The sequence below is a fragment of the Nerophis lumbriciformis genome, linkage group LG03, assembly GCF_033978685.3.
Source record: "Nerophis lumbriciformis linkage group LG03, RoL_Nlum_v2.1, whole genome shotgun sequence".
NCBI lineage: Eukaryota > Metazoa > Chordata > Actinopteri > Syngnathiformes > Syngnathidae > Nerophis > Nerophis lumbriciformis.
The window spans coordinates 1025315-1051680 of NC_084550.2; the positions used below are offsets into that span (position 1 = coordinate 1025315).

Genomic DNA, 26366 nt, shown 5'->3' on the forward strand with positions numbered 1-26366 from the left:
AATAAAATAATTAAACCGATTTTTTTATATTTTTGTATCGATTAAGAATCGTTACAAAGAAGAATCGCGATTAATCTGAATGTTTTTTTTTGTTGACATTCGTAGCCGCCACCCCCAGCAGCTTTTGCTGAAAAAATTTGAAATCGATTTTTTTTTACTACCCTTAACTGCAACCCCCGGCGGCTGCTGGACTGGAACATTGTGACAGCGATCGGTGGAAAAATGAATGAATGAATGAATAAGCGCCCTCACAAATATTTCTATGATTAGGATGAAGTGAGTTTGCTGAAGTCTCCTTGGACGTGACGACGTGGTGACTGGGAGGTTTTGCTACAGGCTCACATCACAAAGAGATGCTGCCATGTTTGCTTTGTTCAGCGGGCGAGAACAGGCTGGTCACCATGGCAACCGCTCACGACGTCCTGACAATCTGACACTGCCCGGCCGAGAAGGACATTATCGAGCGCGAAGAGCGCGACATGCCGCTTTCCCACACTCAAGGGGGTCATTGAAGAGACCTGTGGGGACCCTGGAAGAATCCTAGCATGGATTATTTATTACATCCTTTTACTGACCATTTCATTCAATACACATTTGCTCGGTTTAAAACATCAGTTTTGTAAAAAAAAAATTAAGTGTAAAAAAACCAGTGCAGGAAAATTCAGGGTAAAAAAAAATCTATTCAGAAAAAATTGGTGTAAAAATACTTATTGCAGAAAAAATTTGTCTAAAAAATTTCAGTGGGAAAATCAGTCTAAAAATATCCAGTGCAAAAAAAAAGTAGTGTGTGAAAAGTCAGTGTAAAAAAAATCCATAAGAAAAAATCGGTGTAAAAATATTAATTCCCGAAAAAATCTGTGCGGGAAAATTAAGTGCAGAAATATTTGTTGCTTCAAAACTCAAGACTCACTCCTGGTGAATTATTTCACACTGAATTTCTACACACTGACATTTTCTTTAACGCAGAATTTTTCTGCACACAATTGTGTACAATTATTTATTTTACAGTGAATTTTTTCACACTGAATTTTAAAAGACTGTAACAGACTTTCAAAACACACTTTTTTTTTTAAATTATTATTTCTTTTTAAAAATTAAACTGTCAGCATAATTATATGGAAAAAACTCAATGAAAAAAAATAAATTTAGAAAAAATTGGTGTAAAAATATTTATTGCAGAAAAATTTAGTCTGAAAAATTTCAGTGGGAAAAATAAATTCTGAAAAAAATCAGTCTAAAAATATCCAGTGTAAAATAAATCCTGCGTAAAAAAACCCCAAGTGTGTAAAAAGTCAGTGTAAAAAAATCAGTGCAGGAAAATTCAGTGTAAAAAATAAGAAAAAATCTGTGTAAAATATTTATTCCTGAAAAAATCTATGTAAAAAAAGTCAGTGCGGGAAAATGAAGTGAAAAAAATATTTAGTGGGAAAAAAATCTGTGTAAAAATATCCAGTGTGTAAAAAGTCAGTGTAAAAAAATCAGTGCAGGAAAATTCATAGTAAAAAATAAGAAAAAATATGTGTAAAAATATTTATTCCAGAAAAAATCTGTGTAAAAAAAGCCAGTGCGGGAAAATGAAGTGTAAAAATAATCAAGTGAAAAAAATTGAGTGCAGAAATATTTGTTGCTTCAAAACTCAAGACTCACTCCTGGTGAATTATTTCACACTGAATTTCTACACACTGACATTTTCTTTAACGCAGAATTTTTCTGCACACAATTGTGTACAATTATTTATTTTACAGTGAATTTTTTCACACTGAATTTTAAAAGACTGTAACTTGACAAACATACTTTCAAAACTCACTTTTTTTTTTTTAATTATTATTTGTTTTTAAAATTAAACTGTCAGCATAAATTCTATGGAAAAAACTCAATTAAAAAAAATAAATTCAGAAAAAATTGGTGTAAAAATATTTATTGCAGAAAAATTTAGTCTGAAAAATTTCAGTGGGAAAAATAAATTCTGAAAAAAATCAGTCTAAAAATATCCAGTGTAAAATAAATCCTGCGTAAAAAAAACCTAAGTGTGTAAAAAGTCAGTGTAAAAAATCAGTGCAGGAAAATTCAGTGTAAAAAATAAGAAAAAATCTGTGTAAAAATATTTATTCCAGAAAAAATCTGTGTAAAAAAAAGTCAGTGCGGGAAAATGAAGTGAAAAAATATTTAGTGGGGAAAAAAAATCGGTGTAAAAATATCCAATGTGTAAAAATTCAGTGTAAAAATAATTAAGTGAAAAGAATTGAGTGCAGAAATATTTGTTGCTTTAAAACTCAAGACTCACTCCTGGTGAATTATTTCACACTGAATTTCTACACACTGACATTTTCTTTAACGCAGAATTTTTCTGCACACAATTGTGTACAATTATTTATTTTACAGTGAATTTTTTCACACTGAATTTTAAAAGACTGTAACTTGACAAACAGACTTTCAAAACTCACTTTTTAAAAAAATTATTATTTGTTTTTAAAATTAAACTGTCAGCATAATTCTATGGAAAAAACTCAATTAAAAAAAATAAATTCAGAAAAAATTGGTGTAAAAATATTTATTGCAGAAAAATTTAGTCTGAAAAATTTCAGTGGGAAAAATAAATTCTGAAAAAAATCAGTCTAAAAATATCCAGTGTAAAATAAATCCTGCGTAAAAAAAACCCCCAAGTGTGTAAAAAGTCAGTGTAAAAAAATCAGTGCAGGAAAATTCAGTGTAAAAAATAAGAAAAAATCTGTGTAAAAATAGTTATTCCAGAAAAAATCTATGTAAAAAAAGTCAGTGCGGGAAAATGAAGTGAAAAAAATATTTAGTGGGGGAAAAAATCTGTGTAAAAATATCCAGTGTGTAAAAAGTCAGTGTAAAAAAAATCAGTGCAGGAAAATTCAGAGTAAAAAATAAGAAAAAATCTGTGTAAAAATATTTATTCCAGAAAAAATCTGTGTAAAAAAAGCCATTGCGGGAAAATGAAGTGTAAAAATAATTAAATGAAAAAAATTGAGTGCAGAAATATTTGTTGCTTCAAAACTCAAGACTCACTCCTGGTGAATTATTTCACACTGAATGTCTACACACTGACATTTTCTTTAACGCAGAATTTTTCTGCACACAATTGTGTACAATTATTTATTTTACAGTGAATTTTTTCACACTGAATTTTTAAAGACTGTAACTTGACAAACAGACTTTCAAAACACACTTTTTTTTTTAAATTATTATTTGTTTTTAAAATTAAACTGTCAGCATAATTCTATGGAAAAAAGTCAATTAAAAAAAGTAAATTCAGAAAAAATTGGTGTAAAAATATTTATTGCAGAAAAATTTAGTCTGAAAAATTTCAGTGGGAAAAATAAATTCTGAAAAAAATCAGTGTAAAAATATCCAGTGTAAAATAAATCCTGCGTAAAAAAAAACAAGTGTGTAAAAAGTCAGTGTAAAAAAATCAGTGCAGGAAAATTCAGTGTAAAAAAAATCCATAAGAAAAAATATGTGTAAAAATATTCGTTCTAGAAAAAATCTGTGTAAAAAAAGTCAGTGCGGGAAAATGAAGTGAAAAAATATTTAGTGGGGAAAAAAATCGGTGTAAAAATATCCAGTGTGTAAAAATTCAGTGTAAAAATAATTAAGTGAAAAAAATTGAGTGCAGAAATATTTGTTGCTTCAAAACTCAAGACTCACTCCTGGTGAATTATTTCACACTGAATGTCTACACACTGACATTTTCTTTAACGCAGAATTTTTCTGCACACAATTGTGTACAATTATTTATTTTACAGTGAATTTTTTCACACTGAATTTTTAAAGACTGTAACTTGACAAACAGACTTTCAAAACACACTTTTTTTTTTAAATTATTATTTGTTTTTAAAATTAAACTGTCAGCATAATTCTATGGAAAAAAGTCAATTAAAAAAAGTAAATTCAGAAAAAATTGGTGTAAAAATATTTATTGCAGAAAAATTTAGTCTGAAAAATTTCAGTGGGAAAAATAAATTCTGAAAAAAATCAGTGTAAAAATATCCAGTGTAAAATAAATCCTGCGTAAAAAAAAACAAGTGTGTAAAAAGTCAGTGTAAAAAAATCAGTGCAGGAAAATTCAGTGTAAAAAAAATCCATAAGAAAAAATATGTGTAAAAATATTCGTTCTAGAAAAAATCTGTGTAAAAAAAGTCAGTGCGGGAAAATGAAGTGAAAAAATATTTAGTGGGGAAAAAAATCGGTGTAAAAATATCCAGTGTGTAAAAATTCAGTGTAAAAATAATTAAGTGAAAAAAATTGAGTGCAGAAATATTTGTTGCTTCAAAACTCAAGACTCACTCCTGGTGAATTATTTCACACTGAATGTCTACACACTGACATTTTCTTTAACGCAGAATTTTTCTGCACACAATTGTGTACAATTATTTATTTTACAGTGAATTTTTTCACACTGAATTTTTAAAGACTGTAACTTGACAAACAGACTTTCAAAACACACTTTTTTTAATTTATTATTATTTGTTTTTAAAATTAAACTGTCAGCATAATTCTATGGAAAAAAGTCAATTAAAAAAAGTAAATTCAGAAAAAATTGGTGTAAAAATATTTATTGCAGAAAAATTTAGTCTGAAAAAATTCAGTGGGAAAAATAAATTCTGAAAAAAATCAGTGTAAAAATATCCAGTGTAAAATAAATCCTGCGTAAAAAAAACCCAAGTGTGTAAAAAGTCAGTGTAAAAAAATCAGTGCAGGAAAATTCAGTGTAAAAAAATCCATAAGAAAAAATCTGTGTAAAAATATTTATTCCAGAAAAAATCTGTGTAAAAAAAAAGTCAGTGCGGGAAAATTAAGTGAAAAAATATTTAGTGGGAAAATAAATCTGTGTAAAAATATCCAGTGTGTAAAAATAATTAAGTGAAAAAAATTGAGTGCAGAAATATTTGTTGCTTCAAAACTCAAGACTCACTCCTGGTGAATTATTTCACACTGAATGTCTACACACTGACATTTTCTTTAACGCAGAATTTTTCTGCACACAATTGTGTACAATTATTTATTTTACAGTGAATTTTTTCACACTGAATTTTTAAAGACTGTAACTTGACAAACAGACTTTCAAAACACACTTTTTTTTAAAAATTATTATTTGTTTTTAAAATTAAACTGTCAGCATAATTCTATGGAAAAAAGTCAATTAAAAAAAGTAAATTCAGAAAAAATTGGTGTAAAAATATTTATTGCAGAAAAATTTAGTCTGAAAAATTTCAGTGGGAAAAATAAATTCTGAAAAAAATCAGTCTAAAAATATCCAGTGTAAAATAAATCCTGCGTAAAAAAAACCCAAGTGTGTAAAAAAATCAGTGCAGAAAAATTCAGTGTAAAAAAAATTCATAAGAAAAAATCTGTGTAAAAATATTTATTCCAGAAGAAATCTGTGTAAAAAAAGTCAGTGCGGGAAAATGAAGTGAAAAAATATTTAGTGGGAAAAAAAATCGGTGTAAAAATATCCAGTGTGTAAAAATTCAGTGTAAAAATAATTAAGTGAAAAAAATTGAGTGCAGAAATATTTGTTGCTTCAAAACTCAAGACTCACTCCTGGTGAATTATTTCACACTGAATTTCTACACACTGACATTTTCTTTAATGCAGAATTTTTCTGCACACAATTTTGTACAATTGTTTATTTTCCAGCGAATTTTTACACACTGAATTTTAAAACACTGTAACTTGACAAACACACTTTTTTTAAATTATTATTTGTTTTTCAAATTAAATTGTCAGCATAATTCTTTGGAAAAAACATTTTGTTCACGAAATTCAAAACATTTTATGTAAAAAAAAATATATTTTGGTCAACTAAACAATCGCCACTCCAAATATATCTCTGACACGTACTGCACTAAGTCTTCCTACTGATGGTGTCACTTTGCCACTAGTATTAGAGTCTTTATTAATGAATGATTAATAAACATGTCCAAAATGTTGAGTTAAAATAACTCAACAACTTTTTTGAACCAGGATGTGGGTTCAAATTGGGTTATTTTTTAACCCAACATTTTTTAGTGCGTATGAAAACATTTTGTTCGTGCAAATGTGTCCAAATAAAACACAAACCCTGATTTAAAAAATAAATACAAGTAAATCTCATCTGCCAAATAACTACAATTTTAACTAAATACAATTATTGTAAATAATTAAGAACATTAAAATGACGACTGCAATGATAAAAATCTGATATATTTTATAACAATATGAACTGTTGTAAAATAAAATACATGAATAAAAAATACAAGGCCAACATGAATATAAAGCAAAAGTAGCTAGAAATGTCTTCTTTAAATGTTATTCATATTTGTATTCTTATTTTATTCTGCCTCGCTGACGGGAAAAGAATGTTGTAGAAATTGCTTACAAGCAGGAATAAAATGTCAACTCTAATCGGACACAAACTGTCCTGCAATTTATTTGCAACACACACACACACACAAACACACACACACACACACACACACACACACACTTGTATGAGGTGCTGAATGTCAATGTGTGTGTGTGTGTGCGTGTGTGTCACAGACAATGAACTACACACAGCTCCTATTTGACTGTTTTCCCCTGACAAAGGTGTGTTTGTCTGCGCGTCCACTCACCTTCTCACAGGTGACCGCCCGGCAGGTGTGTGTGTGACACTTAGACTGACCGTGGTCACACACACACGTGGTGCAGGCGTCCTTCTGCCACTGCTCGCCATTCTGTCAGCATGCACGCACACGCACACACACACACATACACACACACGCACACGCACGCACACAACCCAGCACAGGGTTAGAATAGCTAATGTACCTAATGAAGTGCCCTCCCTACACCTAATAAAGTGTCCTAGCTGGTACCTAATAAAGTGTCCCACCTGGTACCTAATGAAGTGTCCTACCTGGTACCTAATGAAGTGTCCTACCTGGTACCTAATAAAGTGTCCTATCTGGTACCTAATGAAGTGTCCTACTTGGCACCCAATGAAGTATCCCCCCTGGTACCTAATGAAGTGTCCTACCTGGTACCTAATGAAGTGTCCTATGTAGTACCTAATAAAGTGTCCTATCTGGTACCTAATTAAGTGTCCTACCAGGTACCCAATGAAGTATCCCACCTGGTACCTAATGAAGTGTCCTATGTAGTACCTAATAAAGTGTCCTATATGGTACCTAATGAAGTGTCCTACCTGGCACCCAATGAAGTATCCCACCTGGTACCTAATGAAGTGTCCTACCTGGTACCTAATGAAGTGTCCTACCTGGTACCTAATGCAGTGTCCTACATAGTACCTAATAAAGTGTCCCATCTGGTACCTAATAAAGTGTCCTGCCTGGTACCTAATGCAGTGTCCTACCTGGTACCTACTGAAGTGTCCTACCTGGTACCTAATGCAGTGTCCTACATAGTACCTAATAAACTGTCCTACCAGGTACCTAATAAAGTGTCCTGCCTGGTACCTAATGTAGTGTCCTACCTGGTACCTAATGCAGTGTCCTACATAGTACCTAATAAACTGTCCTACCAGGTACCTAATAAAGTGTCCTGCCTGGTACCTAATGTAGTGTCCTACCTGGTACCTAATGCAGTGTCCTACATAGTACCTAATAAACTGTCCTACCAGGTACCTAATAAAGTGTCCTGCCTGGTACCTAATGTAGTGCCCTACCTGGTACCTAATAAAGTTTTGTGCCTGGTACCTAATGCAGTGTCCTACCTGGTACCTAATAAAGTGTCCTACCTGGAACCTAATAAGGTGTCCTACCTGGTATCTAATGCAGTGTCCTACCTGGTAACTAATAAAGTGTTCTACCTGGTACCTAATGAAGTGTCCTACCTGGTACCTAATGAAGTGTCCTACCTGGTACCTAATAAAGTGTCCTGCCTGGTACCTAATGCAGTGTCCTACCTGGTACCTAATGCAGTGTCCTACCTGGTACCTAATAAAGTGTCGTGCCTGGTACCTAATGCAGTGTCCTACCTGGTACCTAATAAAGTGTCCTACCTGGTATTTAATGCAGTGTCCTACCTGGTAACTAATAAAGTGTTCTACCTGATACCTAATGAAGTGTCCTACCTGGTACCTAATGAAGTGTCCTACCTGGTACCTAATAAAGTGTCCTACCTGGTACCTAATAAGGTGTCCTACCTGGTACCTAATGAAGTGTCCTACCTGGTACCTAATAAAGTGTCCTACCTGGTAACTAATAAAAGTGTTCTACCTGGTACCTAATGAAGTGTCCTGCTTGGTACCTAATGAAGTGTCCTACCTGGTACCTAATAAAGTGTCCTACCTGGTACCTAAAAAGTGTCCTACCTGGTACCTAATGCAGTGTCCTACCTGGTACCTAATAAAGTGTCCTGCCTGGTACCTAAAAAGTGTCATACCTGGTACCTAATAAAGTGTCCCACCTGTACCTAATAAGTGTCCTACCTAATGCAGTGTCCTACTTGGTACCTAATAAAGTGTCCTGCCTGGTACCTAAAAAGTGTCCTAGCTGGTACCTAATAAAGTGTCCCACCTGTACCTAATAAGTGTCCTACCTGGTACCTAATAAAGTGTCCTGCCTGGTACATAATGCAGTGCCCTACCTGGTACCTAATAAAGTGTCCTGCCTGGTACCTAATGCAGTGTCATACCTGGTACCTAATAATGCAGTGTCCTACCTGGTACCTAATAAAGTGTCCTACCTGGTACTCCTTGCCAGCTGACAGACAGGGGTTGGAGACACAGTGAGGACAGCATCGACCAGGCGGGATCACCAAGTTCTCATTCTGAGGGGGCAGAAGAATTCATGAATAACTAATTAAAGGTCTATTCTTATTGGTCAGTCACTAATTAAAGGTCTATTCTTAATGGTCAGTCACTAATTAAAGGTCTATTCTTAATGGTCAGTCACTAATTAAAGGTCTATTCTTATTGGTCAGTCACTAATTAAAGGTCTATTCTTATTGGTCAGTCACTAATTAAAGGTCTATTCTTAATGGTCAGTCACTAATTAAAGGTCTATTCTTATTGGTCAGTCACTAATTAAAGGTCTATTCTTATTGGTCAGTCACTAATTAAAGGTCTATTCTTAATGGTCAGTCACTAATTAAAGGTCTATTCTTATTGGTCAGTCACTAATTAAACGTCTATTCTTAATGGTTAGTCACTAATTAAACATCTATTCTTATCAGTCAGTCACTAATTAAAGGTCTATTGTTAATGGTCAGTCACTAATTAAAGGTCTATTCTTAATGGTCAGTCACTAATTAAACGTCTATTCTTAATGGTCAGTCACTAATTAAAGGTCTATTCTTATTGGTCAGTCACTAATTAAAGGTCTATTCTTATTGGTCAGTCACTAATTAAAGGTCTATTCTTATTGGTCAGTCACTAATTAAACGTCTATTCTTAATGGTCAGTCACTAATTAAAGGTCAATTCTTAATGGTCAGTCACTAATTAAAGGTCTATTCTTAATGGTCAGTCACTAATTAAAGGTCTATTCTTATTGGTCAGTCACTAATTAAAGGTCTATTCTTATTGGTCAGTCACTAATTAAAGGTCTATTCTTATTGGTCAGTCACTAATTAAAGGTCTATTCTTATTGGTCAGTCACTAATTAAAGGTCTATTCTTATTGGTCAGTCACTAATTAAAGGTCTATTCTTATTGGTCAGTCACTAATTAAAGGTCTATTCTTATTGGTCAGTCACTAATTAAAGGTCTATTCTTATTGGTCAGTCACTAATTAAAGGTCTATTCTTATTGGTCAGTCACTAATTAAAGGTCTATTCTTATTGGTCAGTCACTAATTAAAGGTCTATTCTTATTGGTCAGTCACTAATTAAAGGTCACTAATTAAGTGTCCGACTGTGACTAGCAAGTCTCGTCCTGATTCACTCTTTCAGTTTCAGTTTCAGTTTGCACCAGCGAGCATCTAAAGTGTCAACAAATGGTTGTCCTCACACCTTTCCTCTTCGCTATTTGCTAGAACGTTTCCGTGGCAACATCACCAACAAGCTCCTCCTCCTCCACACTCACATGTGTGTTATACATGTTACACAACATCTTCACAAACACACACTTCATCATGCTTCAACATGCTAACCTCAAACAGGAACTCACCAGTTTGCAGGTGGCTGGCGGACACTCGGCCACGGAGCAGTGGGCGTCGCCATCGTGGCAGACACACCTGGAACACGGGCCGGGCCGCCACTCCTCGCCGTCCTGGTACACAGAGTCTTGCCAGGAGCACGACTCTGCCGAACAAACACAAACACAAACACAAACACACACAAACACAAACACAAACACACACAAACAGTGAGCAACAGGAAGTGATGGTGCGCACCTTCATCTTCAGAGCCAATCAGCAGCGAGCTACCCTGCCAGGTAAACCTGGCAACATGGCCTCAAAATAAAATCTACATTTAATTGTGGCCCACCACATCATTTTAAAATAGCCTGCCACTTCATTTCATTGTAGCCCACCACATCATTTTATCATGGCCTGCCACTCCATTTTATTGCGGCCCACCACATAATTTTTTAAATATGGCCTGCAACTCCATTTTATTGCAGCCCACCACATAATTTTAAAATTACCTGCCACTCCATTTTATTGTGGCCCACCACATCATTTTAACATGGCCTGCCACTCAATTTCATGGTGGCCCACCACAACATTTTAATATGGCCTGCAACTCCATTTTATTGTGGCCCACCACGTCATTTTAAATGGCCTGCCACTCAATTTCATAGTGGCCCACCACAACATTTTAATATGGCCTGCAACTCCATTTTATTGTGGCCCACCACGTCATTTTATCATGGCCTGCCACTCCATTTAATTGCGACCCACCACATCATTTACTATGGTCTGCCACACCATTTTATTTCGGCCCACCACAACACTTTAAAATGGCCTGCCACTCCATTTTATGGCGACCCACCACTTCATTTTAACAGTGCCTGCCACACCATTTTATTCCGGCCCACCACATCATTTTAAGATGACCTGCCACACCATTTTATCGCGGCCAAGCACATCACTTTTAAATGGCCTGTCATTCCATTTTATAGCAGCCCACCACATCATTTTATGATGGCCTGCCACACCATTTTACTGCGGCCTGCCACACCATTTTACTGCGGCCCACCACATCATTTTAATATGGCCTGCCACTCCATTTTATCACGGCCCACCACACCATTTTATATCGGCCCACCACAACATTTTATCATGGCCTGCCACTCCATTTTATCGCGGCTCACCACATCATTTTAATATAGCCTGCCACACCATTTTATTGTGGCCCACCACATAATTTTAAAATAGCCTGACACCTCATTTTATTGCAGCCCACCAGATCATTTTAACATGGCCTGCCACTCCATATTATAGCGGCCCACCACAACATTTTATCATAGCCTGCCACTCTATGTTATGGCGGCCCAGCACTTCATTTTAACATGGCCTGCCACTCCATTTTATTGCTGCCCACCACATCATTTTAAAATTACCTGCCACTCCATTTTATTGTGGGCCACCACATCATTTTAAAATTACCTGCCATTCCATTTTATTGCGGCCCACCACAACATTTTATCATGGCCCGCCACATCATTTTTTACCTGACACGTCCCTTGAATTGAACATGGCCCGTCCCACAGTTTTAACGCTGCCCGCCACATCATTTTATTGTGGCCCACCACATCATTTTCACATGGCCTGCCACTCCATTTTATTGCAGCCCACCACATCATTTTAAAATTACCTGCCACTCCATTTTATTGTGGCCCACCACATCATTTTAAAATTACCTGCCATACCATTTTATTGTGGCCCACCACATCATTTTAATATGGCCTGTCACTCCATTTTATGGCGGCCCACCACAACATTTTATCATGGCCCGCCACATCATTTTTTACCTGACACGTCCCTTAAATTGAACATAGCCCGTCCCACAGTTTTAAAGCGGCCCCAAATATTTCTCCCTGACTTTTAAAGAAAGCAACACAAACAAAACAGCATTTTATTGTCTAACATATTTTTAGAGAAGTGATCTTTAAATCCAAATGTGCAGAAAATCATTTTGAAAAAAAACTCGACAGGTGAAATTTCAGCTTTTGTAGCTATTTTGTCACGTTTTTCTTCATTTGAGGGCCAAAAGTGTGTTGAACTTTGCAGCGTGAAGCCACTTCTTTGCCACAAAACCAAACCACTGACACTCTTTTCTTGTCTCACTCTTTTTCCTTGTCTCACTCTTCTTTGCATTAGCATCAGCCTGGCCTTTCTGTCGTCATGGCAACAACAGGATGATTAAAGGTTAGTAATCACACTCATTAAAAACAAAAACAACGTTGAGTGAGTCACAACTGGAAGGAAATAAAAAAATGATTGAAGAAAGATTTGTTATTAAAAAAGTGAAATGTTGCTTGAAGAAAGTGGAGAGTGAAAAAGTGTGAGACGTAATTGAGGTGAGGGGAAGTGAACTCTGACCAGGTAGGAACATTAACAGCCAGACAGGAAATGAAAGTGCGTCATCCTGGGGGTCGTTTTAGTGCGTAACACGTCAGCCGAGGCCGTGGAAATTAAAAGAATAATAACACCGAACGTTTATCAGGATGACTCCACTTCATGTTTTTATCACCCAGAGAAAATGTGTTCAAGTATGAATAAAACCAGCTGCTGTGGCCCCGCCCCCTTTTAAAAACACTCAAATAAATGATGAACCCTGTCAGTCCGAGTTCGGGGATTACTAACAAAAAAAGTGGTCTCCAAAGTGCGGCCCGGAGCTATTTTTTTAACGGCCCGTGGGACACAATTGCTAGCATTCTAATGTTAGCATCTTTTTTGCTAAATTTGCTTACATGTTGAATAATACCTCTTAGCATGCTAACGTTAGTATGCTAGCTTAAAAAAGAAAAAAAAATATTCAGGGACACACCTCAGAGTAGTATATTTTTGGTATGTCACAGTTAGCATTTTAGCATGCTATATTTTTAAGCTAATTTAGCAGGTGTACATCTCAGTGTTATATTTTTGGGCATTTCACTAATGCTAACTGTAAGCATGTGATTGTTAGCTTGTTAGCAGGCTAGCTTTTTTTTTTTGGCTAAATTTGCTTACATGTTGAATAATACCTCTTAGCATGCTAACGTTAGCATGTTAGCTTAAAAAAAATATATGTATATTTAGGGACACACTTCAGAGTAGTTTATTTTTGGTATGTCACAGCTAGCATTTTACCATGCTAACAGAAGCGTGCTATATTTGTAAGCTAATTTAGCAGGTGTACACTTCAGTGTTATATTTTTGGGCATTTCACTAATGCTAACTGTAAGCATGTGATTGTTAGCTTTTTAGCAGGCTAGCTTTTTTTTGGGCTAAATTTGCTTACATGTTGAATAATACCTCTTAGCATGCTAACGTTAGCATGTTAGCTTAAAAAAAAAAATATATATTTAGGGACACACTTCAGAGTAGTTTATTTTTGGTATGTCACAGCTAGCATTTTAGCATGCTAACAGAAGCGTGCTATATTTGTAAGCTAATTTAGCAGGTGTACATCTCAGTGTTATATTTTTTGGCATTTCACTAATGCTAACTGTAAGCATGCGATTGTTAGCTTGTTAGCATGCTAGCTATTTTTTTTGCTAAATTTGCTTACATTTGCTTAGCATGCTAACGTTAATATGTTATCTTAAAAAAAAATATTCAGGGACACACCTTAGAGTAGTTTATTTTTGGTATGTCACAGTTAGCATTTTAGCATGCTGACAAAAGCGTGCAAAATCTTTTAGCTAATTTAGCAGGTGTACACCTCAGTGTTATATTTTTGGGCATTTCACTAATGCTAACTGTAAGCATGCGATTGTTAGCTTGTTAGCATGCTAGCTTCTTTTTTGCTAAATTTGCTTACATGTTGAATAATACCTCTTAGCATGCTAACGTTAGTATGCTAGCTTAAAAAAGAAAAAAAAATATTCAGGGACACACCTCAGAGTAGTATATTTTTGGTATGTCACAGTTAGCATTTTAGCATGCTATATTTTTAAGCTAATTTAGCAGGTGTACATCTCAGTGTTATTTTTTTTGGCATTTCACTAATGCTAACTGTAAGCATGTGATTGTTAGCTTGTTAGCAGGCTAGCTTTTTTTTTTTGGCTAAATTTGCTTACATGTTGAATAATACCTCTTAGCATGCTAACGTTAGCATGTTAGCTTAAAAAAATATATATATATTTAGGGACACACTTCAGAGTAGTTTATTTTTGGTATGTCACAGCTAGCATTTTAGCATGCTAACAGAAGCGTGCTATATTTGTAAGCTAATTTAGCAGGTGTACACCTCAGTGTTATATTTTTGGGCATTTCACTAATGCTAACTGTAAGCCTGCGATTGTTAGCTTGTTAGCATGCTAGCTATTTTTTTTGCTAAATTTGCTTACATGTTGAATAATACCTCTTAGCATGCTAACGTTAATATGTTATCTTATAAAAATATATTCAGGGACACACCTTAGAGTAGTTTATTTTTGGTATGTCACAGTTAGCATTTTAGCATGCTGACAGAAGCGTGCAAAATCTTTTAGCTAATTTAGCAGGTGTACACCTCAGTGTTATATTTTTGGGCATTTCACTAATGCTAACTGTAAGCATGTGATTGTTAGCTTGTTAGCAGGCTAGCTTTTTTTTGGGCTAAATTTGCTTACATGTTGAATAATACCTCTTAGCATGCTAACGTTAATATGTTATCTTAAAAAAAAAAATTCAGGGACACACCTTAGAGTAGTTTATTTTTGGTATATCACAGTTAGCATTTTAGCATGCTGACAGAAGCGTGCAAAATCTTTTAGCTAATTTAGCAGGTGTACATCTCAGTGTTATTTTTTTTGGCATTTCACTAATGCTAACTGTAAGCATGTGATTATTAGCTTGTTAGCAGGCTAGCTTTTTTTTTGGCTAAATTTGCTTACATGTTGAATAATACCTCTTAGCATGCTAACGTTAGCATGTTAGCTTGAAAAAAATATGTATATTTAGGGACACACTTCAGAGTAGTTTATTTTTGGTATGTCACAGCTAGCATTTTACCATGCTAACAGAAGCGTGCTATATTTGTAAGCTAATTTAGCAGGTGTACACTTCAGTGTTATATTTTTGGGCATTTCACTAATGCTAACTGTAAGCATGCGATTGTTAGCTTGTTAGCATGCTAGCTATTTTTTTTTGCTAAATTTGCTTAAATGTTGAATAATACCTCTTAGCATGCTAACGTTAATATGTTAGCTTAAAAAAAATATATTCAGGGACACACCTTAGAGTAGTTTATTTTTGGTATGTCACAGTTAGCATTTTAGCATGCTGACAGAAGCGTGCAAAATCTTTTAGCTAATTTAGCAGGTTTACACCTCAGTGTTTAAATTTTTGGGCATTTCACTAATGCTAACTGTAAGCATGCAATTGTTAGCTTGTTAGCATGCTAGCTTATTTTTTGCTAAATTTGCTTACATGTTGAATAATACCTCTTAGCATGCTAACATTAATATACTAGCTTAAAAAAAAATACTTCAGGGACACACCTCAGAGTAGTTTATTTTTGGTATGTCACAGTAGAATTTTAGCATGCTGACAGAAGCGTGCTATATTTTTAAGCTAATTTAGCAGGTGTACATCTCAGGGTTATATTATTTGGCATTTCACAAATGCTAACTGTAAGCATTGTTAGCTTGTTAGCGTGCTAGCTTTTTTAGCTCAATTTGCTCATATTTTTTGTTACTTCGACTTTGGCTCGTCAGCATTTACACGGAATTGCGAGCGAGGTTGCATGTTTGTCTTTGCGAAGTTCCCAAGAACAGCGTTAGCAGACGTGCTAAGCTACACGAGAAGGTGATTACCTCCTGCCAGGCCGCACTGAGGGCAGCACTCCCCCGCAGACGTGAAGAAGTCAGGACAAGTGAGGGGAGGACACTGAGGAGCGGCGCAGGACGCGACCCCGCTGGAGCACTCGCACAGCGTACACGGCGTAGGACTCCACTGACTGCCGTCCTGTCGGAACAACACACTTTCAATATTTGCGCTCACTAACATCAACACATTCAACATTTGTCTTGTAGAAAAAAAACAGAGATTCAACATTTGTTTTTTTATTTAATTATATTTATTTATTTAATTTTTTACGTATTTTTTTTAATCATTTAATTGATCTATTTATCATCCATTTCATGATGAAAACAATTAAACATAATTTGTGTTTGAATACAACAGATTGAACATTTGTGTTTTTTAATTTACTTGTATTTACGTATTATATTTATTTATTTTAATTATTAAAAACCACAAACATTTAACATTTGTCCTGTAGAAAAAAACAACAGAGATTCAACATTTGTTTTTTTATTTAATAATTTTAAATTTAATTTTACTTATTTTTTTTAATCATTTAATTGATCTATTTATTATCCATTTTATGATAAAAAAAACAATTAAACATTTTTGTTTGAATACAACAGATTCAACATTTGTGTTTTTTTAATTTAATAGTATTTACGTATTATTTTTATTTATTTTAATTATTAAAAACCACAAACATTCAACATTTGTCTTGTAGGAAAAAACAACAGAGATTCAACATTTGTCTTTTTTATTTTAATTATTAATCATTTAATGTATCCATTTATTATCCATTTTATGATAAAAATAAATTAAACACAATTTGTGTTTGAATACATCAGATTTAACATATGTGTTTTTTTAGTTTAATTGTATTTACGTATTATTTTTTTAAATGATTAATTATATACATATTTTATTTTTAAATAATTTTAAAAAACATTCGCGTTTATATACAACAAACATTCAAGATTTGTCTTGTAGAAATAATAACAGACATTCAACATTTTTATTACATTTTATTTATTATTTAGTTATTGTATTTATTCATTATGTAATTTAATTGATTATTTAATATTTATTTAATGAAAAACATTTCATTTTATATATTTATCTATTATTTATGTATTTATTATCTATATTATTAAAAAATTTATCTAAATAACATTTGTGTTTGAATACAACAGATTGAACATTTGTGTTTTTTAATTTACTTGTATTTACGTATTATATTTATTTATTTTAATTATTAAAAACCACAAACATTCAACATTTTTCCTGTAGAAAAAAACAACAAAGATTCAACATTTGTTTTTTTATTTAATAATTTTTTATTTATTTAATTTTACTTATTTTCTTTAATCATTTAATTGATCTATTTATTATCCATTTTATGATAAAAACAATTAAACATTTTTGTTTGAATACAACAGATTCAACATTTTTTTTTTTTATTTAATAGTATTTACGTATTATTTTTATTTATTTTAATTATTAAAAACCACAAACATTCAACATTTGTCCTGTAGAAAAAAACAACAGAGATTCAACATTTGTTTTTTTATTTAATAATTTTTTATTTATTTAATTTTACTTATTTTTTATTATTATTTAATTGATCTATTTATTATCCATTTTATGATAAAAACAATCAAACATTTTTGTTTGAATACCACAGATTCAAAATTTGTGCTTTTTTTAATTTAATAGTATTTAGGTATTATTTTTATTTATTTTAATGATTAAAAACCACAAACATTCAACATTTGTCCTGTAGAAAAAAACAACAGAGATTCAACATTTGCTTTTTTATTTAATAATTTTTTATTTATTTAATTTTACTTATTTTTTATTATTATTTAATTGATCTATTTATTATCCATTTTATGATAAAAACAATCAAACATTTTTGTTTGAATACAACAGACTCAACATTTGTGTTTTTTTTATTTAATAGTATTTACGTATTATTTTTATTTATTTTAATTATTAAAAACCACAAACATTCAACATTTGTCTTTTTCATTAAATTTTTTATTTTAATTATTAATCATTTAATGTATCTATTTATTATCCATTTTATGATAAAAATAAATTAAACACAATTTGTGTTTGAATACATCAGATTTAACATATGTGTTTTTTTTAGTTTAATTGTATTTACGTATTATTTTTTTAAATGATTAATTATATACATTTTTTTTTTTTTTTAAATAATTTTAAAAAACATTTGCGTTTAAATACAACAAACATTCAAGATTTGTCTTGTAGAAATAATAACAGACATTCAACATTTTTATTACATTTTATTTATTATTTAGTTATTGTATTTATTCATTATTTAATTTAATTGATTATTTAATTTTCATTTAATGAAAAACATTTCATTTTATATATTTAGCTATTATTTATTTATTTATTATCTATATTATTAAAAAAATAATCTAAATAACATTTGTGTTTAAAAACAGCAAATATTCAAATTTGTGTTTTTTTTTCCATTTAATAAAATGAATGAATGTTTTATTTAATTGTATTTACTTATTTATTTATTATTTACTTGATCTATTTTATTAAAAAACAAATAAAAAAAACAAGAAAGACTGAAAGCTTACAGCATAAGTGACGCCCTGGTGGTCACAGGAGTCCTCTGAGGAGGGGACACAGCCGGGACAACATTGACCGGCATTAATCCTCAGGCGCTCGCCCTGCAGACACAAACACAGCATGGTAGACCACCACAACGTACCTCCCTGGACACCATCCAATATGTCCGACATTGAAAAATCCACATATTGTGCGGGTTTTGAAGGGGGAAACTTCATGGCAAAGACTACTCCCTGACTACGACAAACTTCATTTGAACACGTGTAGTGCATAACGAAGGTGTCCAAACCACCACAACTTTATTTTAAGTTGCTGACAATCCAGTTGCTACAAATTTGCCGCCATCTTGTGGACAACGCGAGTAAATCAGGCCGATGAATTCGCCATAGAAGTGTGCATAGCACAGCATCTACTTATACGACCCGATCCGCAACCTGCTCACTGGACTTTGTGTACGTTATAAAAATAAAAAAAATGTCCAAGCACAACACATAATTCCAAATGAAACCTATTTATAGTCCTGGAGACAAGATGGAGGACGCTAAGACCAACATTTATTTTATTATTTATTTTTTCTAAACTGCACTTTTGTCATTTAAAAAAAAATGTATTGCCTATTTTTTGTCTCTGCATCCTCAGCTTCACACACCACAATACACGCAACAAATATTATAAATAATAATATTAAAAATAATAATACAAAATAAATAAAATAAAAATACATACATAAATATATATAAATGAGTGAGAACCATATCGCCCATCCTTACATTTTAAATGGTTATATTTTTATTTAATGTCATTTTTCTCAATCAAATCTTACTTCTTTTTAATTTCTTTATTTTATTTTATTAATTCAATTTTATTGTATTTCATTATTATTTTTATTTTTTATTATTTTAATTACATATTTTCTACAACATTTTCATGTATTGTGGTGTTTGAAGCTGAGGGTTTGTATTTTTTTTAAATTTAATGTCATTTTTCTCAATCAAAACTTACTTTTTTGTATATTTTATTTTATTAATTACATTTTTTATAATGTTTTATTTTTATTTTTTATTTTTTTATTGTTAATTATTTTAATTACATATTTTGTACAACAGTTTCATGTATTGTGGTGTTTGAAGCTGAGGATTTTTTTTTATGTCATTTTTCTCAATCAAATCTAACTTATTTTTAATTTTTTTATTTTATTTTATTAATTACATTTTTTATTTAATTATTATTTGTATTTTTTTGTATTATTATTTATTATTTTAATTACATATTTTCTACAACGATTTCATGTATTGTGGTGTTTGAAGCTGAGGGTTTTAATTTTTTTGAATTTAATGTAATTTTTCTCAATCAAAACGTACTTTTTTATATATTTTATTTTATGAATTATATTTTTTACAATTTATTATTATTATTATTTATTTTCTTTTTTTATTGTTAATTATTTTAACTACATATTTTGTACAACAGTTTCATGTATTGTGGTGTTAGAAGCTGAGGATTTTTTTAATGTCATTTTTCTCAATCAAATCTAACTTCTTTTTAATTTTTTTATTTTATTTTATTAATTACATTTTTTATTTAATTATTATTTGTATTTTTTTGTATTATTATTTATTATTTTAATTACATATTTTCTACAACGATTTCATGTATTGTGGTGTTTGAAGCTGAGAGTTTGTATTTTTTTTAATTTAATGTCATTTTTCTCAATCAAAACTTACTTTTTTATATATTTTATTTTATCAATACATTTTTTTTATAATTTTTTATTTATTTATTTTCTTTTTTATTGTTAATTATTTTAATTACATAATTTGTACAACAGTTTCATGTATTGTGGTGTTTGAAGCTGAGGATTTTTTTTAATGTCATTTTCTCAATCAAATCTAACTTATTTTTAATTTTTTAATTTTATTTTATTAATTACATTTTTTTTTTAATTATTATTTGTATTTTTTTGTATTATTATTTATTATTTTAATTACATATTTTCCACAACGATTTCATGTATTGTGGTGTTTGAAGCTGAGGGTTTTAATTTTTTTTAATTGAATGTAATTTTTCTCAGTCAAATCTTACTTCTTTTTGTATTTTATTTTATTAATAAACATTTTTATTATATTTAATTTAATTATAATGTTTTATTATTTTTATCATTATCATTTATTATTTTAATTACATATTTTCTACTACGGTTTCATATATTGTGGTGTTTGAAGCTGAGGATTTAGAGATAAAAATGGTCAATAAAAACAAAACAAAAAAGGTCAGGGAAAATGTAAAAATGACAAAAGTGCAGTAAAATTTATATATATATATATATATATATATATATATATATATATATATATATATATATATATATATATATATATATATATATATATATATTTTTTTTTTTTTTTTTTTTTTTAAATAAAAAAGCAAAAAAAAGACCCAGATGATGAAATATTGAGTCCTCACCTCCTGGCACTGAGGGTGGGCACAGGCCACGCCCAGGCAGACCACCACCTTGTCGTGACACCTGCACTCCTCACACGGCTGCGGTCGCCATGACGACGCGTTCTGCGGAGAAAGGAGAGCGTGATGATGTCATGTGATGATGTCATGTCACAAACATTGATGTGAGACCTGAGTGAGAGCAAGTGAATTTAAAAGTTAATGTTAGTTATGAAAATGTCACGGCCATGAAATCCACTTTTGACAGAAGAAGCTCTCAAAGTGGCACATTTACATTTTTCATCAAGTTGGAGGAAGGCAGGCTTTGCTACACATTGAAAAAAGAAAACCTGCCGTTCTAAAATCGGACAACTGTCATGACTAATGTCATGTTAGCATGTAGCTCACATAGCTAAGCCAGCGTTGCTAACCTAGCATGATTTTAAAAAGTCATGTTAGCATAGCAACGCTGGTGTTGCTAACGTTTGTGTTGGCGTCCTTGCAGAAATATGCTTTGTGTGATGAAGTGATGGTGGTCAATAGTTCATCAGAGTTTGCATCTCTTTCAGAGACATCAATCACTTTGCTATCTGCAAATTCACATTTTAGCCGCACGATCAATAACTGGTGAAACAATGTCATCATTATTGGCGTGATGGACGGGGACATGCGGCATTAAGCAACATTTGCATGACAGAAAGGACAGGTATATATATATATATATATATATATATATATATATATATATATATATATATATATATATATATATATATATATATATATATATATATATATATATATATAGGAGTAGCGAGAATACCAAGAAGCGCATATGCCAAATTTTCAAAGAGAACGGCCTACGGATCACGATTGAAGCCAACAAGCAAACCGTCAACTTCCTTGACGTCACTTTCAACCTGAGAAATAACAGCTACCAACCATTCACGAAACACAACACAACACTCCAATACGTGCACCATGACAGCAACCACCCACCCACCACCACGAAAAGAATACCTACCGGAATCAATAAAAGGCTATCGATGCTGTCATCTAGCAAAGCTGAATTTGACCAAGCAACCCCCCCGTACCAAAAAGCCCTTGATGAAAGCGGATACAATTTCACCCTCACCTATGAACCCACGCCAGGAAACCAGCCAAAAAAGAACAGAAAACGAAACGACATCATCTGGTACAACCCCCCATACAGCAAAAACGTCTCAACTAACATTGGACACAAATTCCTCACTCTGATTGACAAACACTTTCCCAAAGACAACACCCTAAGAAAAGTATTCAACAAGAACAACATTAAATTGAGCTACAGCTGTATGAACAATATACGACAAATCATCTCAAACCACAACAAAACAATTGCAAATGAGCCGTCGGCCCCCGGACAGAGCGACTTCAAAACCAACAAAGGCTGTAACTGTCGAAAGAAACCTGATTGCCCTCTCAACGGGGGGTGCTTACAAACATCAGTTGTCTACCAATCTAAGGTAATACGCAAGGACATTAACACATCCGACACATATGTAGGATTAACCGAGGGAGAATTCAAAACCAGATGGAACAATCACAAGGCTTCTTTCAGGAACCAAAACCTGCGGAATACCACAGAACTCAGCAAACACATTTGGGACCTCAAAGACAATAATGTTGAATATTCAATAACATGGCAAATTCTTGCATCCAGCACACCTTACAATAGTGGTAATAAAAGATGCAACCTATGCTTGAAAGAGAAACTGTTTATTATTTACCGTCCAGACCTGTCATCCCTCAACAAGCGCAGCGAAATTGTAACAGCATGCCGCCACAGACGGAAACACCTCCTAGGTAACACATGAGCCAATCACCACGCCCCTACGCCAGCCTGTACCCACCCACTCTGTGCCCTATATAAACCATGGTATGCGAATGCTCCCATTAAAATCTCCTGATGATTGAGGGAACCCCCCCTCATGAAACAGGCCTGTAGAGATGAAATAGTCTTGTGATTTTTTTCCCCACACATACATATATATATATATATATGTATATGTATATATATATATATATATATATATATATATATATATATATATATATATACATAAATACTGTACATGAAAATATATGTATATATATATGTATGTTGCCAATAAAAGGTTGAGCTGCAGATGCAACACAACAACACAACAATGGTCACATGTGTGCGCACAGATGTTCAAACACATAATTACATGACGGCGTTGGCGTGTTCATAAAGGCATCACATGACCACATCAGCTCACTGGCTTCAAAGCTGCTCCATTTGCTTGATCACATGATCGCCTCTTGCACACACACACACACACACACACACACACACACACACACACACGCCGTGTCACCATTGTGTAACCCTTCTTGACTAGGCTGCACACGTGTTCTTGTAATGTGTGTAAATACTATTCAAAGGTGTTAGTTGTCACCTTGAAGCAGGATAGAAGCACCTCCAGTAAATCACTGCAGCCTTTGCAAGTCGTGGAGATCAAACCCGCGGCGCCGTAATGACAACTGCTTGTCCACAGCTGCCTTCTATTGTAAATACTGTACATGAATGTATTAATAATCACTGCTGACACGCGGCAACATGATCGCCTCACAAGATTTGCAAGAATGTGACTAGCGTATTTTTAGTCGGAGCGCTCCAGACAGGTATTTTTATTACGCCTTCCACAAGCTTCTCATTGCATAGATCCAACCATCCATCCATTTCCTACCGCTTGTCCCTCTCAGGGCGGCAAGCGTTGCTTAAGAAGAAGAAGAAGAACAACAACAGGTCATGACAGTACCCCCCACTAAAGGACAGATTCATAAACGTTCCATTGTCATCACGACCCCTGTCAATCAAAAAAAAAAAAAAATCCAGGGAGGGGGGAGGGAGGACTAGACAGTGGGTGGCCCAACCCTGTGGACAAAATTAAATACCATAATAAAAATAACTAGATGAAGCTCCAATGCTGAAGTTGAAGTGAAATGCTGACAGAATGTAATATGAATGGAAGAATAGTTTCAATGTTGGAATGCTTTCAATGTTGAGGAGTTTGAATTTCCAGGAAAAAAACGGAATTAGGTTTGGAACTTGGGAAAGTGTTAGTTTGAATGTCCAGGATGAGTGGAATGTGTTGATGTTGGAATGCATTGAATAGCTTGAAAAATGTGGGAATTGTGCAACTTGGAAAAAATGTCCCATTCATTACAATGGGAACTTCCTGGAAATTTGGGAATTTTGTGAAAAGCGGAATTTCTTTTGAAAATGATTAGGAGCATGAATTTCCTGAATGAGCTGAATTGGTTGGTGTTGGAATTGTTTAAATCCATCAAGAAATGTTGAAGTAGTAACAGTTTTTAATTGAAAAATGGTAATGCAAAATTTAAGGAAAACCGGGAATTTTTCAAGTTCCTAAACCAACTTGTTTTTTTGTCCTGACTAAGAGGAATGTTTTGACAGTGGAACGCTTGAAGTGGGTTGAAAAATGTGAAAGGAGTCATCGCACTAAAAAAAGTTGGAAATAAGGTTAGAAAAAAAGAGGAATTCCTGAAAATTTGTGGAACGTGGAAAAATGGTTGTTTGAATTTCCAGGATGAATTGAATGTGTTGAAGGTGGAATAGTTTGAATCGGTTGAAAAATGTGGGAATGGTGGAAGTTTGAAAAATAGATCATTCATTTAGAATGGGAAAAATGTCCCTAAAAACTGGGAATTTTAGGAAATACAGGAATTTTTTTTTTTTTTAATTGTTGAAGTAGAACAGACAATTCCTGAACAGGCTGAATATTTTGAAGTTGGAACAGTTTGAATCAGATAAAAAATGTGGGAGTTGTGGAACTTTGAAAAATGTCCCATTTTTTTCAAAGGGAATTTCATGGAAATTTGGGAAATTCGGGAAAACCGGAAGTTCTTTTGAAAATGCTAAAAAAAATATGTGAATTTTCTGAATGGTTGGTGTTGGAATTTTTGAAATAAGTCGAGAAATGTTGAATTAGTTAGTTAATTAATTGAGAAATAGAATTAAGGAATTCCTGGAATTTCGGGAAAAAAATGAATTTTTCCAGTTCAAAAAAAGACTGTTTTTTGTCCTGATTAAGAGGAATGTTTTGAAGGTGGAACGGTTGAAGTGGGTTGAAAAATGTGGAAGAAGTAGTCGACAGAAAAAGGGTGAAAGTAGGGTTTGAAAAAACGTGAATTCCGGGAATTCCTGGAAATTATTTGAACTTGCAAACATTTTAGTTTGAATGTCCAGGATGAGTGGAATATGTTGGAGGAAAAAAGTGAATTTCTGAATGGTTGGTGTTGGAATTTTTGAAATCGGTCGAGAAATGTTGAATTGAGAAATAGTATTAGGGAATTCCTGGAATTTCGGGAAAACTGGAATTTTTCTAGTTAAAAAAAACACAGTTTTTTGTCTTGATTAAGAGGAATGTTTTGACAGTTGAAGTGGGTTGAAAAAGTAGTTGACAGAAAAAAAGAGTGGAAAAAAAAGGGGTTGAAAAAACAGGAATTCTGGGAATTCCTGGAATTTCTTTGAACTTGCAAACATTTTAGTTTGAATGTCCAGGATGAGTGGAATATGTTGGAGGAAAAATGTGAATTTTATGAATGGTTGGTGTTGGAATTTTTGAAATCGGTCGAGAAATGTTGAATTGAGAAATAGTATTAGGGAATTCCTGGAATTTCAGGAAAACTGGAATTTTTCTAGTTTAAAAAACCCCACAGTTTTTTGTCTTGATTAAGAGGAATGTTTTGACAGTTCAAGTGGGTTGAAAAAGTAGTTGACAGAAAAAAAGAGTGGAAAAAAAAGGGGTTGAAAAAACAGGAATTCTGGGAATTCCTGGAATTTCTTTGAACTTGCAAACATTTTAGTTTGAATGTCCAGGATGAGTGGAATATGTTGGAGGAAAAATGTGAATTTTATGATTGGTTGGTGTTGGAATTGTTTAAATCCATCAAGAAATGTTGAAGTAGTAACAGTTTTTAATTGAAAAATGGTAATACAAAATTTAAGGAAAACCGGGAATTTTTCAAGTTCCTAAACCAACTTGTTTTTTTGTCCTGACTAAGAGGAATGTTTTGACAGTGGAACGCTTGAAGTGGGTTGAAAAATGTGAAAGGAGTCATCGCACTAAAAAAAAGTTGGAAATAAGGTTAGAATAAAACAGGAAATCCTGAAAATTTGTTGAACGTGGAAAAATGGTTGTTTGAATTTCCAGGATGAATTGAATGTGTTGAAGGTGGAATGGTTTGAATCGGTTGAAAAATGTGGGAATGGTGGAAGTTTGAAAAATAGATCATTCATTTAGAATGGGAAAAATGTCCCTAAAAACTGGGAATTTTCGGAAATACAGGATTTTTAATTTTTTTTTTAATTGTTGAAGTAGAGCAGACAATTCCTG

General features: G+C 32.8%; 1 protein-coding gene across 1 annotated transcript in view; it reads right to left on the reverse strand.

Moving 5' to 3' along the window:
* The window catches only part of fras1 (Fraser extracellular matrix complex subunit 1), a 383712-nt gene that overhangs the window by 257033 nt on the left and 100313 nt on the right, over positions 1–26366 (reverse strand). The window contains exons 3-8 of the mRNA XM_072912400.1: positions 20965–21066; positions 18507–18599; positions 15897–16047; positions 10116–10249; positions 8695–8778; positions 6621–6722 (exon numbers count right to left, since the gene is read on the reverse strand). Coding sequence (XP_072768501.1) covers positions 6621–6722; positions 8695–8778; positions 10116–10249; positions 15897–16047; positions 18507–18599; positions 20965–21066 — 666 coding nt within the window. The remainder of the gene's footprint in view (positions 1–6620; positions 6723–8694; positions 8779–10115; positions 10250–15896; positions 16048–18506; positions 18600–20964; positions 21067–26366) is intronic.